The sequence below is a fragment of the Myotis brandtii genome, unplaced genomic scaffold (genome assembly GCF_000412655.1).
Source record: "Myotis brandtii unplaced genomic scaffold, ASM41265v1 scaffold2254, whole genome shotgun sequence".
NCBI classification, from domain to species: Eukaryota; Metazoa; Chordata; class Mammalia; order Chiroptera; family Vespertilionidae; genus Myotis; species Myotis brandtii.
In genome coordinates, this window is record NW_005358456.1 from 282630 (window position 1) to 297847 (window position 15218).

General features: G+C 46.0%; 1 protein-coding gene across 1 annotated transcript in view; it reads left to right on the forward strand.

Moving 5' to 3' along the window:
* Positions 1 to 15218, forward strand: part of KCNH1 (potassium channel, voltage gated eag related subfamily H, member 1) — a 261433-nt gene that overhangs the window by 194870 nt on the left and 51345 nt on the right. The window contains exon 11 of the mRNA XM_005866243.2: positions 9258 to 9454. Coding sequence (XP_005866305.1) covers positions 9258 to 9454 — 197 coding nt within the window. The remainder of the gene's footprint in view (positions 1 to 9257; positions 9455 to 15218) is intronic.

Consider the following 15218-nt stretch of genomic DNA (forward strand, 5'->3'; position numbering starts at 1 on the left):
TTCATTTCAAACGGGCCGGATCCGGCCCGCGGGCCGTAGTTTGCCCACAGCTGGTCTAGAGGGTCTGGACTTTATCTTATAGGATGAGGGTCCCAGAGAACATTGTAAACATGAGAGTGATTTGAAGATCTGGTTCCACAAATACAGAGGCATGGGGGTTGGCTAGGAGGCTCAGGTGAGGAATGATGATGGCCTAAGGAAGATGGTGGGAGGGAGATGAGGAAGAAGGGCCAGAGTCCAGAGATATCAGGGGGGGGGGGAGAACCTCTGGGATGTGGGAGATGAAGAGAGGGAATAGTCTCTGGCAGAGACTAAGTAGGCAATAGAGCCGAAGGAGGAAGAAGAGGACAAGGAGGAGGAGGAGGAGGAGGGATAAAGATGATGGGCTTAGTCTGTTGAGTCTGCAGTGTCTTTTTGGAACAGATCTGGGGATGGCTCTCAAGTACAGGAAACTCTTCTCTACTTGTGGCTGGGCCAGAGCCGAAGGAAGGGGAGCAGTCATGAGAAAGGCTGATGGGCAGATCATCGGAGTTCACTTTCTACTTGCAGTCCTGCCACTACTGAACGAGGATTTACATTCTCCTTCAATGGACATGTAAACGTGTCAATGCTTTTTCCCAGATGGAGTCTTTTTTCCCCCCTAATTTGGAAGATATGCTCATTTTTGCTTTAAATAGTTACTTTGGATCCATTGACCTTGCTTGGATATTAATGTAGCATCTATTTATTTAACAACTATCACAGCATAACATGGTGTTAGCCTCTTTGGGGTGGGGGAAGTAATGACAAAAGTCTTGGATGAATGTTCTATCCCATTTGGGGGAGATAAATGCATAATTAGTGGCAATAAGTGACACAGGTACCTCTTTCTGTGGACTTCCGGGAGTGAACAGGGAAATGTCCATGGAGGAGGTAGTTGACTGGGCTTGGCGGGACCAGGAGGAGTGTTTGATAGGCTGGTTCTTAAAGTGGGAAGAGCAGCCTGAGCCTCTGGAGTCATTAGAGGCACATTCAGGGGCCAGTATAAGTCGGGTAGCCTGAGAAGACTTTGCACGTGGGCCGGTGGTTCTCAACGCTAGTGAGCATGACACTCAGCTGGAAAGCGTGTTCATGGTGCTGGTTCCCAGGCCCTCCCCGTGGGTTCTGATTCTGCAGCTCTAGGCTGGAGCCTTGGGATCCGCAGTGCCACACACCCTCCCTCCCTTGGGTGATTCCACTGAATGTGCGTAGAAGATGATACCTTGAGAACGTTGCCGTAGACAGTCACTACTGGATGTTTTTTGTGGTTTTTCTTGTGGAAAGGGGTGAGATGATGACTCAGTGGAAGGCTGTAAAGCATGGAAGCAAGCTCTTTATTATTTTAGCCTGACCCATATGAATATGTCAATTTTCAATGATTACTGACCTGCCAAAATGGTAGGATAAATAACTAGTGATCTATATACAAGGGAAGGAGGGCCCAGCCTAGGGTGGTGGCTCTGTGAAGATGGAGTCAGGAGTAGGACATAGAAGGTAGAGCGTTCAGATGCGAAGAGTGGTGGGAGCCGAGGCCTGGAGAAGCTGTGCTTTGTAACCACAAGTCCAGCACTGGAGCTGGAGCTGAGAGCCCCGAGGGGCAGCAGTGGGGCCTGGGACTGGAGAGGCAGCTCAGGGATAGGCTGTGGACGTTTCTAAATGTCAGCATGAAGAACGAGGCAGTGGGGAGCCACCAACAGTGGTGAGTAAAGTATGACAGCGTTAGAGCTGTGCTTTGTGAAGATTAATGAATTGGAGACCAGGAGGTCAGTAGTTGACTAGGGCTCATGCAGGAGGTGAGACGTGTTAAGATAGAGGCAGTAGAAACTGAGAGAGGTAGGGTTGCCAAATAAAATACAGGACATCCTGTTAAATTTGGATTTCTCATAAAGAACAAGTACTTTTTAAAAAAATATATTTTATTGATTTTTTACAGAGAGGAAGGGAGAGAGATAGAAAGTTAGAAACATCGATGAGAGAGAAACATCGATCAGCTGCCTCCTACACACCTCCCACTGGGGATGTGCCCGCAACCAAGGTACATGCGCTTGACCGGAATCGAACCTGGGACCCTTCAGTCTGCAGGCCGACGCTCTATCCACTGAGCCAAACAGGTTAGGGCAAGAACAAGTACTTTTTAACTTAAATATTTCCAAACATTGAACGGGACACACTATGCTTAATAGTATTATCCAAGTATCTGAAATTCAGCTTTAACTGGGTGTCCTGTATGGTTATTTGCTAAATCTGGCAATCTTAGATGGGAGGGGCAGTTGGATGAGATGTGGAAGGAGAGTCTGAAAGGTTGTAAATGATAGGACATGAGGAGTAGGTAGCAGGAGGTGAGAGAGGTGATGCTGACCTCGGAGTAAGTAGGGAGATGGTGACAGCGGTAACAGAAAGAGGCCTCCAGAGGAAGAGATGGAGAGAGAGGAAGGTGGTGGCTTGGTTTTTACTTGTTGCATTTAAGACAAGTATCCAGGTGGAGTTTTCAACAGCCACTCAGAAAGGTGGGTCTGGAACCAGGAAAAGAAGCCAGGACTTAAGACAGAGATTTAGGGTTCAGAGGAAGGAGTAGGGAAAACAACAACAATAATAAAAAGAGAGGTACAGAGAAAACATGTGAATGTTTTTCTAAATGACCAAGTATTTCAGAACATTTTAAAAGACATGGGAGTGTAGCCCTTCAAAATGTTCACAAGGCACTTTAAATGTTATTAGAAACTCTTACGATAGGTAAGTAAAACACAGTTTGTACATGCAACATGATCTCGGCTATGTGGGGAGACACATTCGTAGATAAAAGCCCACAGACATCTTCATCAACATGTCACCACGGAGGTCTCTGGTGTGGGAGGCTGTAGGAGATTTTAATTTCCTTTTTATGTATTTGTCTGTTTTCAAGTTTTCTTTAAAAGAGCATGTGCTACTTTCAAAATCGGTACATTTATTTTTTAAAGTAAATCTTGAGGAAGTTGGCATCATTCCAAGTTTCACAGATCCTTTTAAGATTTTAGGATACAATTTGAAAGAATCATATATTTTTAGTCTTAACAGCATTCCTTTTATTTATTGATCCAATCAGAAAATAATGACACTTTTTTTAGTAGGTGTTACCCTCCCCCCCCCCAAAAAAAAACAACACACACCAAATTTTAGTCTTAACAGCATTCCTTTATTTATTGATCCAATCAGAAAATAATGACACTGTTTTTAGTAGGTGTTACCCTCCCCCCGCCAAAAAAAAACACACACACCATTTCTTGAAGCGGGGGAGGCTGGCTAGACAATGAAGACAGAATGGCTACCTAACAAAGGTTTAAAAAACTGCAACTGCTTCCTATAAAGAGTCATTATTTTAGAGACAGAGAAGCTAATTCCTTCACAGAGATGCTTCCAAGATTCTTGTAGCTGGAGTGGGTGAGGGGAACACCCCCCACTTCCTGCGCTGCCATCTCCCATGGTGCATTGTTCCATGTACCAAGAGGACCAGCTGAAGCGCCCTATAATAAAATAGATGTCATAGGTGATTTCATACTCAGCACAAGGGGAGGAAACTGTTTCAGTGTCTCTCTAAACACTCCAACCAAGCATTAATATTCATATAGCTATTCCATCAACCAAAGCAATTATATTAACTCCATACTCCAAGCAAGGAGGTACAGTGTGAATAATCTAGTCATTCGGAAATGCAAAAACATTTGTATCGGGTAATGAATACATTACCTGGTCGAAAGAGGATGGGTGTGGGGATGAGGTTCTCTTTCCTACTTCTGTTCTTGCTTATGCGATTTTAAAAAACGGATTTGCAGTCCCTGAAGACACAGTAGTTAGGAGAGCTAGTAGATCTTTCTAAAGGAAATCCTCATAACTTTAGTGCCCAGATGGAGTGAATTGGTTAAATCAAAAATTATGGTAAATCAAGATATAAATTTTATTGGCATGCAAAATGTTTCCAACATAATATTAACTGGGGGAAAGCAGGATATATAACTATATATGCAGTAACAGTAACTTCAATCACATAAAAATGTATGTATGAGTAGGAGGAAGATGGAAAGTGTACCATAGTGTTAGCTGATGTTTTCTGGATGGTGGACTCATTTTTCAATTATTTTCTACACTGCACGTATATTCTTTTATAAACAGAAAGGGAAAAATCAAGTCAATTTCAATTCTTATCTATAGTGATTTTGAAAAATTAACCCCTGCTTTCAGTGGAAGATTTGCAGTGTGTAACTTAGTGGAGGGACATCTGATTAACTTAATTTTATCTCATTGTGGTTGTGACGAACAGGAGAACTGTCATGATGTTTCCAAACCCTTGCTTTAATGGGTGGCCCCACTCAGGTAGAGGTGCCAGCGCTGTTGGCTCATGCTCAGTACCTTCTCCACAGGAAGGCTGGTGACCCATATTTGAGTGAGATTTTAATTCCTTTAAGGAGAACCTATGTATCATTAGGTAATTTCTGATATTCATTATCTTTATTTCTTCTTTTTAAACACGTCTTTAAATTTTCAGCTCAGCATCCATCTGGATCAGAGTGAATTAGGGGAATGTTTCGGAGCAGGTCAGCAAACTCCTTCTCAAGTCAGGCTGACAATGCAGCTTCCTACAATGTAGACACCCAGGTTCTTGCATTTGGACTGGAGACCAGGTCTCTCCTTAAACTCGTCCATCCTGAGGCACTGTAAGCCGTTCATATCCTGACTTACCTGTTCCCTCAGACCCATCTTCTCACTGATGTACTGATTTGTTCATTCCATAGCATGCCAGGTGTAATGCTATGGATTGGAGAGACAACACTGAACCAAACAGACACACTTGGAGGAGAACGAACAGTCTCACCAGGGAGACAGACAAGTAGATATGCGGTTTTATAACAGAGTGCCAAGATTTATAATAGGAGTAAGAACAGGATGCGATGGGAACTTACAAGACAGGTCAGCCAGGAGAAATCAAAGGAGGCTTCCTGACAGAGGTGGTGTCTGAGCTGAGACTTGCGCGATGAACTGAATTCCACCAGGTGCAGGAGTGGTGGTGGTGGTTGGGGAAGGGAATGAAAGTGAGAGTGTTCCAGGCAGAAGGGACAGTAGCTACAAAGACCTGAAAGCAAAAACGTGACAGAATCACATTTGTCTTTAGAAAGAGCGCCCTGGCTGTTGTGAAGAGAACGGATAGCAGACAGGGAGACCAGCCAGGAGGATGCTGAGAGATGAGAGTGACTTGAACTGACTTAATGGCAGAAACGTAGACAGGCTCAAAACATAGTTGATAGATAAAGGGATCAGAGCTCAGTCACTTATTGGCTGTGGAGACGAGGGAGGAGTCTGGAATGACTTGGACAACTTGCACTGGGATGAGGAACCCTGGAGTATGAGTTTACCCGGGAGGAGGCAGGTTCCGTGTGGGTTGACCTAAGTGAATGTGTCCAGTGGGAGGTTCTGGTCTCAGAAGAGAGATCTAGGTTCAAGGTAAAAACCTGGGATCATCGTGATCCAGGTGGCAAGTGAAGCCAGGAGAGCAGCTGAGCCAAGCCAAGGAGAGAGGGGAGGGAGGGTAAGAAGCAACACGTCTAGAGCAGAGTCCTGAGGAATGTACCATGTGGGGGAGGCTGAGGTGGACTTCCAGCAGACGGGGGACCGGGAGGGAGGGGCATCGCAGAAGATAAGGAGACGGGAATGGTGTCTTCAAAGGTTAACAACCATATTTCACTGACTAGAAGATGCCACGGATTGTAAGACACACCAATATTTTATGGCCACAAAGAAAGAATGCTGCCAATTAAATGGTGATTCCCCAGTGCATGGGGGTACCTTTTGTTCTTCGGTGATCACGCTAGGGAATGAGAGATGAGTGTGGGTGTAGGGCTTGTCCTTGCTTCTGATTGGCAAGCTGACCTAGGAAGTCATTCCTCCCGGGATGTAACTTGCAAGCAGCCTGCCAGATGCTCTGTATCCTGCCCTTTGACACTTTCCCCAAGTTGCATGGGTCACAAACACATTTCTCATTTGCCAGAACAGTCTTGGGTTTGTTTTGAGTCCGGCAGGTCCTCCAACACCAGATTCTTAAATCTCACTAACATGATCTAGATGAAAAATGCTGCCTTGCCAGGAAGAAGGGTTGCATGATTTTCAATGTGAAATACTTTTTTGTGGTAGGAAACTACCCTCCATTTATTGTTTCTGTCAAAACCTTTGCTTGGGAGACTTTTTCCAATGGGCATGTTGTCATTTCTGAGGATGCCCTTATTTATTTCATGGTCAGTTTCAACCACAACATGGTTGCCCTTTGTTTTAAGCAATAGGTATGAAGAAGTTGTTTCTAAACTGGATTTTTACAGATAAATTCACATGTTTAATACACACGAAGAGCTATCATTTTTCGTCATGGGTTCTTTTATAATTAGAAAAATGACTACCAGATTTGTTTGAGAAGTATAATGCTCAGATGAAGTAATTTTATTAAGCATCAGGCAAGATTACCAATGCTCTTCAAATCACAGTAGTTCTTGCTTAGTTGCCCACTACATCCCAACAGGAGACGGTGAGTTTTATAAATTCTGCGTCTCTCATTGATATTCAAGGTGCTCACTCAGGACAGTCTATCCCTGTAAGAGCCACTTCTCTTTCCTGCCTCATCTTTCAGGGGAGAAAGTGGGGTGCTCGCTCAGAGCTGGGACTAGTCATGATGTTCTGCTGGACTATTCGGTAACCTGTTCAGTTTCATGGGCCTCTCACCTAGATTTTTATGATTCTGTGTGTTCTGGTTATCTATTTCTATGTAACAAACCTCCCCTACATTGAGTGGCTTAAGCAATTCATTTTTGTTTCTCACCATTCTGTGGATTTTTGCTCAGATGGTTGGTTCTCACCTGGGCTTCCCACCTGTGGTTGTAGTCCAGTGTTGGCTGGGGCTGCGGGCATCTGATGGCTGAGCTGGGCTGAGTGGCCACGATGGCTCATTTACCTGAGTGGCAGAGGCTGGTCGTCAGCTGAGAACTTGGCTGGGCTGTCCACCAGAGCACCTCTACGTAACCTCTCATGTGGCTCCTTCTTCCTGAAACACCCGGCAGAAGCTGCAAGGCGTCTTATGACCTTGTCTCAAAATCCCAGACAGCACTTCTGCCACATTCTATTGCTCAAGGCCAGGGACCAAGGTCAGTCCAGATTCAAGGGGAAGAGAACTGGGATCTGCCTATTGATGTGAGTTGCAGTGTACAGATGGGGTCCATTTATTGACTACCATCGTGTGTCAGAAGAAGAGCGTTCTCTAGAGGAGTCAGATTAAATAAATATGAAAGGCAGGAGAAGCATTGTGATTCGGTGGAGGGAGCTTAGGGAATGATTAATATGTTTGAACGAACTGGCCAGGCTGGTTGGGTAGGACTCGGTACTACTAGGGAGGACTAGGGAGCACACACTGAATGAGCCTATCTCCACGGAAACCAGGTAGCATCCACAGAGAGAAACATTCCCATCCACTGGCCGCAGCCCTAAATTAGTCCTCTCAGACAACATGGTAAGGGGGTTGAAATAGCACGGTTTTAAAGGCATATTTACCTAAAAGCTCCCCCACACACGTGCCCTCCTCGTATGGAGTCAGTAAAACCATCTTCATAAATCAGAACTGCACATTATTTCACAAACACAAGGAGAACTGTGCAGAAATGTGTCTAGTGCACTTGTTTCTCAGCCCACACGGTAGAAGTGCTCAGAGAAGCCCGTGCCCAAGGAGTACTTATATACCTAGAATCACACTGTTGGGTGTTTAAGAAAAGGTTACGTTCTTTCTGTCCAGCTGCTTGAAAGTGATTGCCTTTGTAGCCTGAATTAGGAAAACAGCTGTCCTGTTGATCATACTGCGTCACGGTACCTGGGTTCCAGCTGTGGAGTGTGGCAGGGGTTGTCAGGGTTACCTGTCACCCATGTAGCATTGTTTTGTTCCCTGCATACGCCTCTCTGGCTCCCTGGGGATTCACATTTGTGTTTATCTGTGCTGAAAATGTAGAGGCAAGATAAACAACACTTCAAGCTATTTATAACCAGAGGCTGTGCCAGGAGTGAATTAGGCTTTGTGTTAGACACATGTTAAAATGTTGGTTGCTGGGCTCAGTTGGTTGGAGCATCATTCCATATACCAAAAAGGTTGCAGGTTCGATTCCTAGTCAGGGCACATACCTGGGTTGCAGGTTTAATTCCTGGTTGGGGCACATACGGGAGGAAAGTGATCAATGTTTCACTCTCACATTAATGTTTTTCTCTCTCTTCCTTCCTTTCTCTCTAAAAATCAATAAACGTATCCTCAGGTGAAGATTAAAAAATATACATTTGGCCACTGGGAAAGGTAGGAAGAATATCCCCCGGTGTGAAAAGCAGATATTTAGAGACTGATAGAAGTTTGACCCAGAACATGGCTACATGGGATTAGAACTCTGTTGATTTATGAAATACACTGTCGTGGAATGCTAAGCATTTAGGGTACTGGAGATGCCATTTATATAGGGCCTATATTTTTATGCTACCAGGAGGGCAGTTGACAAGGGTGAGGAGCGTGGAAGAGGCATGGGTGAGAGGGTGAGGAATGGCGCCCCGTACAAACATGAACCTGAGGCAGTGGACAGACCATGGGAAGAGATGGACCCCACTCTTCCCTGACTTCGTCCACACAGATCATCCTAAACAGAGGAGACCTTGCCTGTTCTTGGCTCCGCTAAAGAGTCCACACCCTCCCCACAATAGCCTAATGTATATCCATAGTTCCCCTTCCTTCCTCAGTTCTATTTGGACTCTGAGTCTGGAGAGAACTCCTACTGTGCCAGGTACTGTGTTACGTGGAGGGATAAAACGCATGAATTCTCATGCTGGGCAACAGACAATAAGCCAACAAATACATAATGGAATTTCAGATTATGATTGTGTTTTGGAAAAATGGTTGGGGGGGAGGTGTGCTAAAGAATAACAAGGGATTCTCGTAGGATGTTCAGGGGATAACATGTACGATCCCAGAGTCATTGATTAAAACTTTGACATGTACTTTATGGTATTTTAAAGATTCTTAAATTGCATGTTGTTAAGGTTCAAATGAAAATCACTGTTGCCCTTTCTGAGCCCAAGGTGCAAAACACTAAATGGACAGTATTTCTGGGGAGCATTTCTGGGGAGCAGGGGGGAACCACCTTGATAGCTGATCCCTCCTGGACCCAGACGACGCCTTCCTCATCACCACTTTCTCTCCTTAGGGAAAGGAGATGTGTTTGGAGATGTGTTCTGGAAGGAAGCCACCCTTGCCCAGTCCTGTGCCAACGTTAGGGCCCTGACCTACTGTGACCTGCACGTGATCAAACGGGACGCCCTGCAGAAAGTGCTGGAGTTCTACACGGCCTTCTCCCACTCCTTCTCCCGGAACCTCATTCTCACCTACAACTTGAGGAAGAGGGTGAGCGGGCAGTTTCAGTTTCCTCTCTACCCGGAACAGTCCGTGCGCGCTTAGGATGGCCACGTGGCCAGGATGGTCCTGCCATGGTCCCTTTAAGTGGAACCCTTGGTTCTATAGGGGTTCTGTTCACTGCTTGCTCTTTGGAGCTTTTACTATAAAATGGGGGGAAGAGAATGTTATTAGGTTAAAAGATGGGTCAGGTTTGGAGCAGAACAGATTCATTCCTGAGTGTGTCTCTGTGCTTTCTCCCAACAATATCTAGACATTCTGGCATTTAGGAAAGATGAGTAAATATGAAATTGTTAGTAAAAAAAAAAAGGCTGTGTGGGGCCCCTCCATTAATGAAAATGAATTCTCCCTGGTGATGGGGACCCCCCGAGTGGTGTGAGGACATTAGCCAGCTGCCAATAATAATTTTTAAAAGGTATGACAATGATATAGTTGGGTCCAGAAAATAAGAAAAAAATGGTATATGATGGCCTAGAGAATGTTTTACATACAAATGCCAATTTCACTGGTTGAGTGGAGCAGTCCGTGCGCGCTTAGGATGGCCACATGGCCAGGATGGTCCTGCCATGGTCCCTTCAAATGGAACCCTTGGTTCTATAGGGGTTCCGTTCACTGCTTGCTCTTTGGAGCTTTTACTATAAAATGGGGGGAAGAGAATGTTATTAGGTTAAAAGATGGGTCAGGTTTGGAGCAGAACAGATTCATTCCTGAGTGTGTCTCTGTGCTTTCTCCCAACAATATCTAGACATTCTGGCATTTAGGAAAGATGAGTAAATATGAAATTGTTAGTAAAAAAAAAAAGGCTGTGTGGGGCCCCTCCATTAATGAAAATGAATTCTCCCTGGTGATGGGGACCCCCCGAGTGGTGTGAGGACATTAGCCAGCTGCCAATAATAATTTTTAAAAGGTATGACAATGATATAGTTGGGTCCAGAAAATAAGAAAAAAATGGTATATGATGGCCTAGAGAATGTTTTACATACAAATGCCAATTTCACTGGTTGAGGAATATTAGTAGTTTGGGGAACCAAAAGGTTTCTCATATGAAGTTGTTTATAGAGCTTATTGCTCCATCTGACTGTGAGGATCAAAAGATTTGTCTTGTACTCTAGGTTTTCATGATTGATTTCCTTGCACTTTATTTAACTCTTTTATTTGAGTCAGTACCAACGTAGCTCTGGACCTACTGGAATCATCTCAGAATCTTACCCCCCAAGCTCTGTATCGCTGTTAACATTGTCGGTATTGCCCCGAGGTTCCAAGTTAGGAGCCCCGACCCCATCCTGATGCTTTTTCTCCCCTCCCACACCCCGGGTGACCTGCTCATCAGGTCCCGTTGGTTCCACCTGGGCTTCCAAACCTGCATCCACACTGTGCTTCCCCCTCTGGGCTCTCCCTGAGCTCTCAGGACACAACGCCCCTGATACAGACCCTCCCCACATCCTGGACGGTGCACGAGGCTCCAAACACACCTTGCATCTGTCCTCGGTGCTGCGCTTTCTCATGTGGCCACTTCAGTGACCTTAACAACTAATCAGATCCACCCCTCCCCTCTGTGAAAATGATTTCCTCCCACTCTGACGACAGGATAATGTCTGTACACTTCAGTATGGCTTATATGGTCTTCACATCTGGCCCAAGCTTAACCCCAAGCCCTAAGCTCAGTCACTCTTCCCACACCCACCTCTGCCACCCTGAACATTCCCACCCTGGGAACTCTGTGCAGCTCAACAGCCACCCACCCCCTGGGCACAGTGCCTCTGCAGGCCACTTCCTGGGCCTGGGATTCTTTCCTCTCTTTCTGTGTGAGACAAACGCCTGTTAACCCTTCAGATTCTGCTGAAATGTTTATGTTTTCGCTCATCAAACCCAGCACATACCAATGAACTAGACAAACATATACAACTGAATGGCACTCAGCGCCTGTCTCCAGGAACCTGGATCTCATAGGGAAGATCGCCACAGGGAGCACATGACGCTAAGTACAGGGAGTGCGGCTTTCACGGAGGATTGTGGGAGCATAAAGGGGGAGTAGAGCTAAAGGGGCACTTGAGGAGAATGTGTCATGGGGTGATACCTGAGCTGAGTCTTAAAGGATAAGTTTGCCGAGAGAGAGAGAGAGAGAGAGAGAGAGAGAGAGCGAGCGAGCAGGTGTTCCAGTTGGAGGGGCAGTTTGAGCAAAGGCAGAGAAAGGAAACTGCCTTTTGTCTTCCAAGTCCTTTGTAAAAGATTCTGCCTGCCTGTCATTGGGTTGTCCCAACAATAGGCTTCCCGGTATTTGAAATCCCTTGCATTGCCCTATAAGTCTCTGCTCAGGGACCTGGGAGGGCTTGGTGCCTTGGTGTCCCAGGGCCTAACCCAGTGCAGAGAATTACTAAACATTTGGGGATGGCAAGGAGAAAGGGATGGGATCTCTGGACTTCGGTTTCCACGTCATAACATGTGAGCTTGTGGCCAGGTGATTTTTTTGGTTCTGTGATTTGAAAGTGGGTCATGTAAATTCCAGTGGGGAGTGGGCAGGAGTGGAGAAGAGAGCATTCACAGCTCTTCCTTCTTGATCGGCGAACATGGGATGCTCCCTGGTGATACTTTTAGCCAAGTAGCATCTCTTAAAGTCTATTTTCTGATGTATTTCTTCTTTTTATGAAAGCAAGTTGATTATAATCGGCTTTCAGTGTTGCTGGTAATATAGGTTGAAAAATGTTCACTTTGGGTTATTTGGAAGAGTAATCATCTTGGGATAATTGTGGAGCTAATCTGTCTTTAAAAACCAGGAAGACTGACCATGAAAAAGACAACACCTCAGCGAACAGGTTGTGTTTATAAGTCCAGAATGATTGACAGCTCTGCAGAAGAGAGGACTCAGGGGCCACAGGTTTGAAGGGCTGTGTGGAGAAGTTTAGGCAGGTCTGTGTGGCCACAAAAATTAAAGCTGCAGGCAGTATAAGAGAGATCTTGGAAAGATCAGAGCTGCCCAATGAATGCAATAGGCAGCTTTGAGTGAAATCGGATTTCTTGTCCTGAAGGTATGCGGGCTTCCCCTAGGGACCCCTCAGAGACATTTCAAGGGGACTTAGGCATCCAATGGAGAGTCAAATTAGTTGACCTTCAAATTTCCTTTCACACGCAATTGCCAATGAGTCTGGTATGGATGCAAGAGAATTTTAGTGAGATCCTGTCTATAAGGAGGCAGCCATTCTTTTTCTTGGAGAAAAGAGGCTTGTCGTTTTGGTATTGCCATTGTAGTCTCTCATTGTGTCCTTCTGAGAATTAATTTATAGCTACATAGGGCATAAAAGATGAGAACATTACATGCATGAATTATCCTTGTAGCTAATTTTTTTTCCTGGCAAAGTGAAGTGCATTCTTGTGGTTGTTTCTATCTTGGCAAAATCGAGTGTGTTATTTGCAAAGATTCCTAAGAACACGGTGCCTCTGACATCTGCTCGGGGGATTGTTTGATCTTGCAGGCCTCCTCCAGGGCACAGCAGCAGCTCCTCGCTGGAAGGCGCCTCGGTGGCCATCTCGTCTCACCTGCATTTCCCCACCACCCTCGTTTCACAAATACCACAGCGGGGTTAATAATGGACGAGAAATGGCTCGTTGACCAGGCTTCTTCCTGCTTCTCACAGCTCATGGCCTGCTCTGGCCTCTGTATCTAAGCCTCATCCTTATATTCCTAAACCCACGTGTGTGAAACCCAGCTCTCAGCTCAGCTCCTGGGACCCAACTCCGGAAGGGCACTGTCACCTGACTCTATTTCCCCAAAAGACACCTGAGGTTATACCAGTAGGCAGGGATGAAGAGGGCAGAACCAGAGACCAACCCAGCATTTTGACCTCTAGTTTTCCTTGCCTGTGGGCACTGAGCCAGAGGAGACCCCAGTCTGCATCCTGCCTCTGCCATTCAGTGCTCCTGTGAGTTCCAAATGCTTGCTCATCTGTGAAATGGGGGTGATGAAAAGTTCCACCTTGTAGGGTAACTGTGAGGGTTGAGTCAGATAATACCTGCAAAGCTTTTACACACAGGGTCCAGCACATAGTATGTGCTCAAGTAAATGGTGGCTTATTATGGTTTGGTTTTGTTTACTTGACACTCTGCTCCACTCGACTCTTTACTATCCGGAGCCTTTTTGGAAAATAAAAAAAGGCAGTTCCTCTGACTTTGTTTATGCAGGTGCTCGCTCTGCCGAATGTTCTGTGGGTGAGTTTTATTCCAGGGTTCTCTCCCCCTCTTGCGGCAAAGGAGGGACCAGCTGACCTGGAAAGTGGACGCTGTGCTGGCCTCGCTGTCATTTAAGCTCCTGCCAGTGCGGAGGTCAGCCCTCACACACCGTTGGCCATTCCATTCACAGGGAGGACAGATAGGCTGGTCTGACATCTCAGGTCAGTCACCAGGGAGTCAGGGTTTTTCCAAGAGGAAAGCACAGCATCTTCTTTCTTCTGAGGGAGGTGGTATGTAGTTGTCCATGAAAATTGGGGGAAGTGGAGCCCCCCTCATCCCAGACCCAGGCTCTCCTGGCATTTTCCTCAGGCCCCGAGTCATCTTCTAACTGCAGCCAGAGCTTTGCACACTATTAATAGCAACACCCTTACCAACTCCAGATACCGTGCAAGCTACGTCACAATGTCAGTATGTGCTTTATGTCAGCTTATTAAATCCTCAGAACCGCCTCGCAACAGTACAGGAGCAGCCCCGTTTTCCAAGGGAATAAATAGGACCCTGTGGAGGAGAGAATCACTCTTCAAGGTCACCCAGCTGATAAGTGGCAGGTTCCACTTCCCCTTACTTTTTTTTTTTTAACATATTTTATTGATTTCTTACAGAGAGGAAGGGAGAGAGATAGAGAGTCAGAAACATCGATGAGAGAGAAACATCAATCAGCCGCCTCCTGCACAAACCCTGCTCTCGTACCCCTCCTGCTAACAGCATCACCTCCCGGGGTCGCCCTCCATCAAGTATGGCTCTCAGCTTTTCCCACAGGGCAGTCTTTGGCTTCCGCTTTCTCCCCTTACTTTCATGGACAACTACAAACCCTGCTTGTACCCCTCCTGCTAACAGCGGCACGTCCCGGGGTCGCCCTCCGTCAAGTATGGCTCTCAGCTTTTCCCACAGGGCAGTCTTTGGCTTCCGCTTTCTCCCTGTCTGTTGCTTTTTCAGGGGTGGCACAGGCTGTCTCCAGAGCATCTCCAGTGACCATCTCTACCCCCAAGCACACCCAGCAACTTGCACAACGAAATCACAGTAATATCCCAGGTTGGGAGACATAAGATATTTCCCCTCATAAGGACACACTGCTGGGTATGCTGGGGAGGCATGACACACTTCACTTTGGTTAGGCAGCAGGCCAACCTGGCCATGACATTAGTAACTTACTGGGAAGACCACCAGCTTTGGTCCTGGTTTGACTACTGACTAGTTGTGTGCCTTTAGGTGAGTTACTGAACTATTCTAAACCTCAGTTTCCTCATCTGTGGCAAGGGTCTTATAAAAGTTCCTCCTTATTAGTTGTATTGAGAAGATTACATATTTCAAAACAGCAGACATTAAAAGTGACATATAGCCCAGCCGGCATAGTGTGTTTATCAACCTATACTAGTAAACCAGGAGGTCATGGTTCCATTCCAGGTCATGGCACATGCCCAGATTACGGGCGGGATCCCCAGTAGGGGGCATGCAGGAGGCAGCCAATCAATGATTCTGTCTCATCATTGTTGCTTCTCTCTCTCTCTCTCTCTCTCTCTCTCTCTCTCTC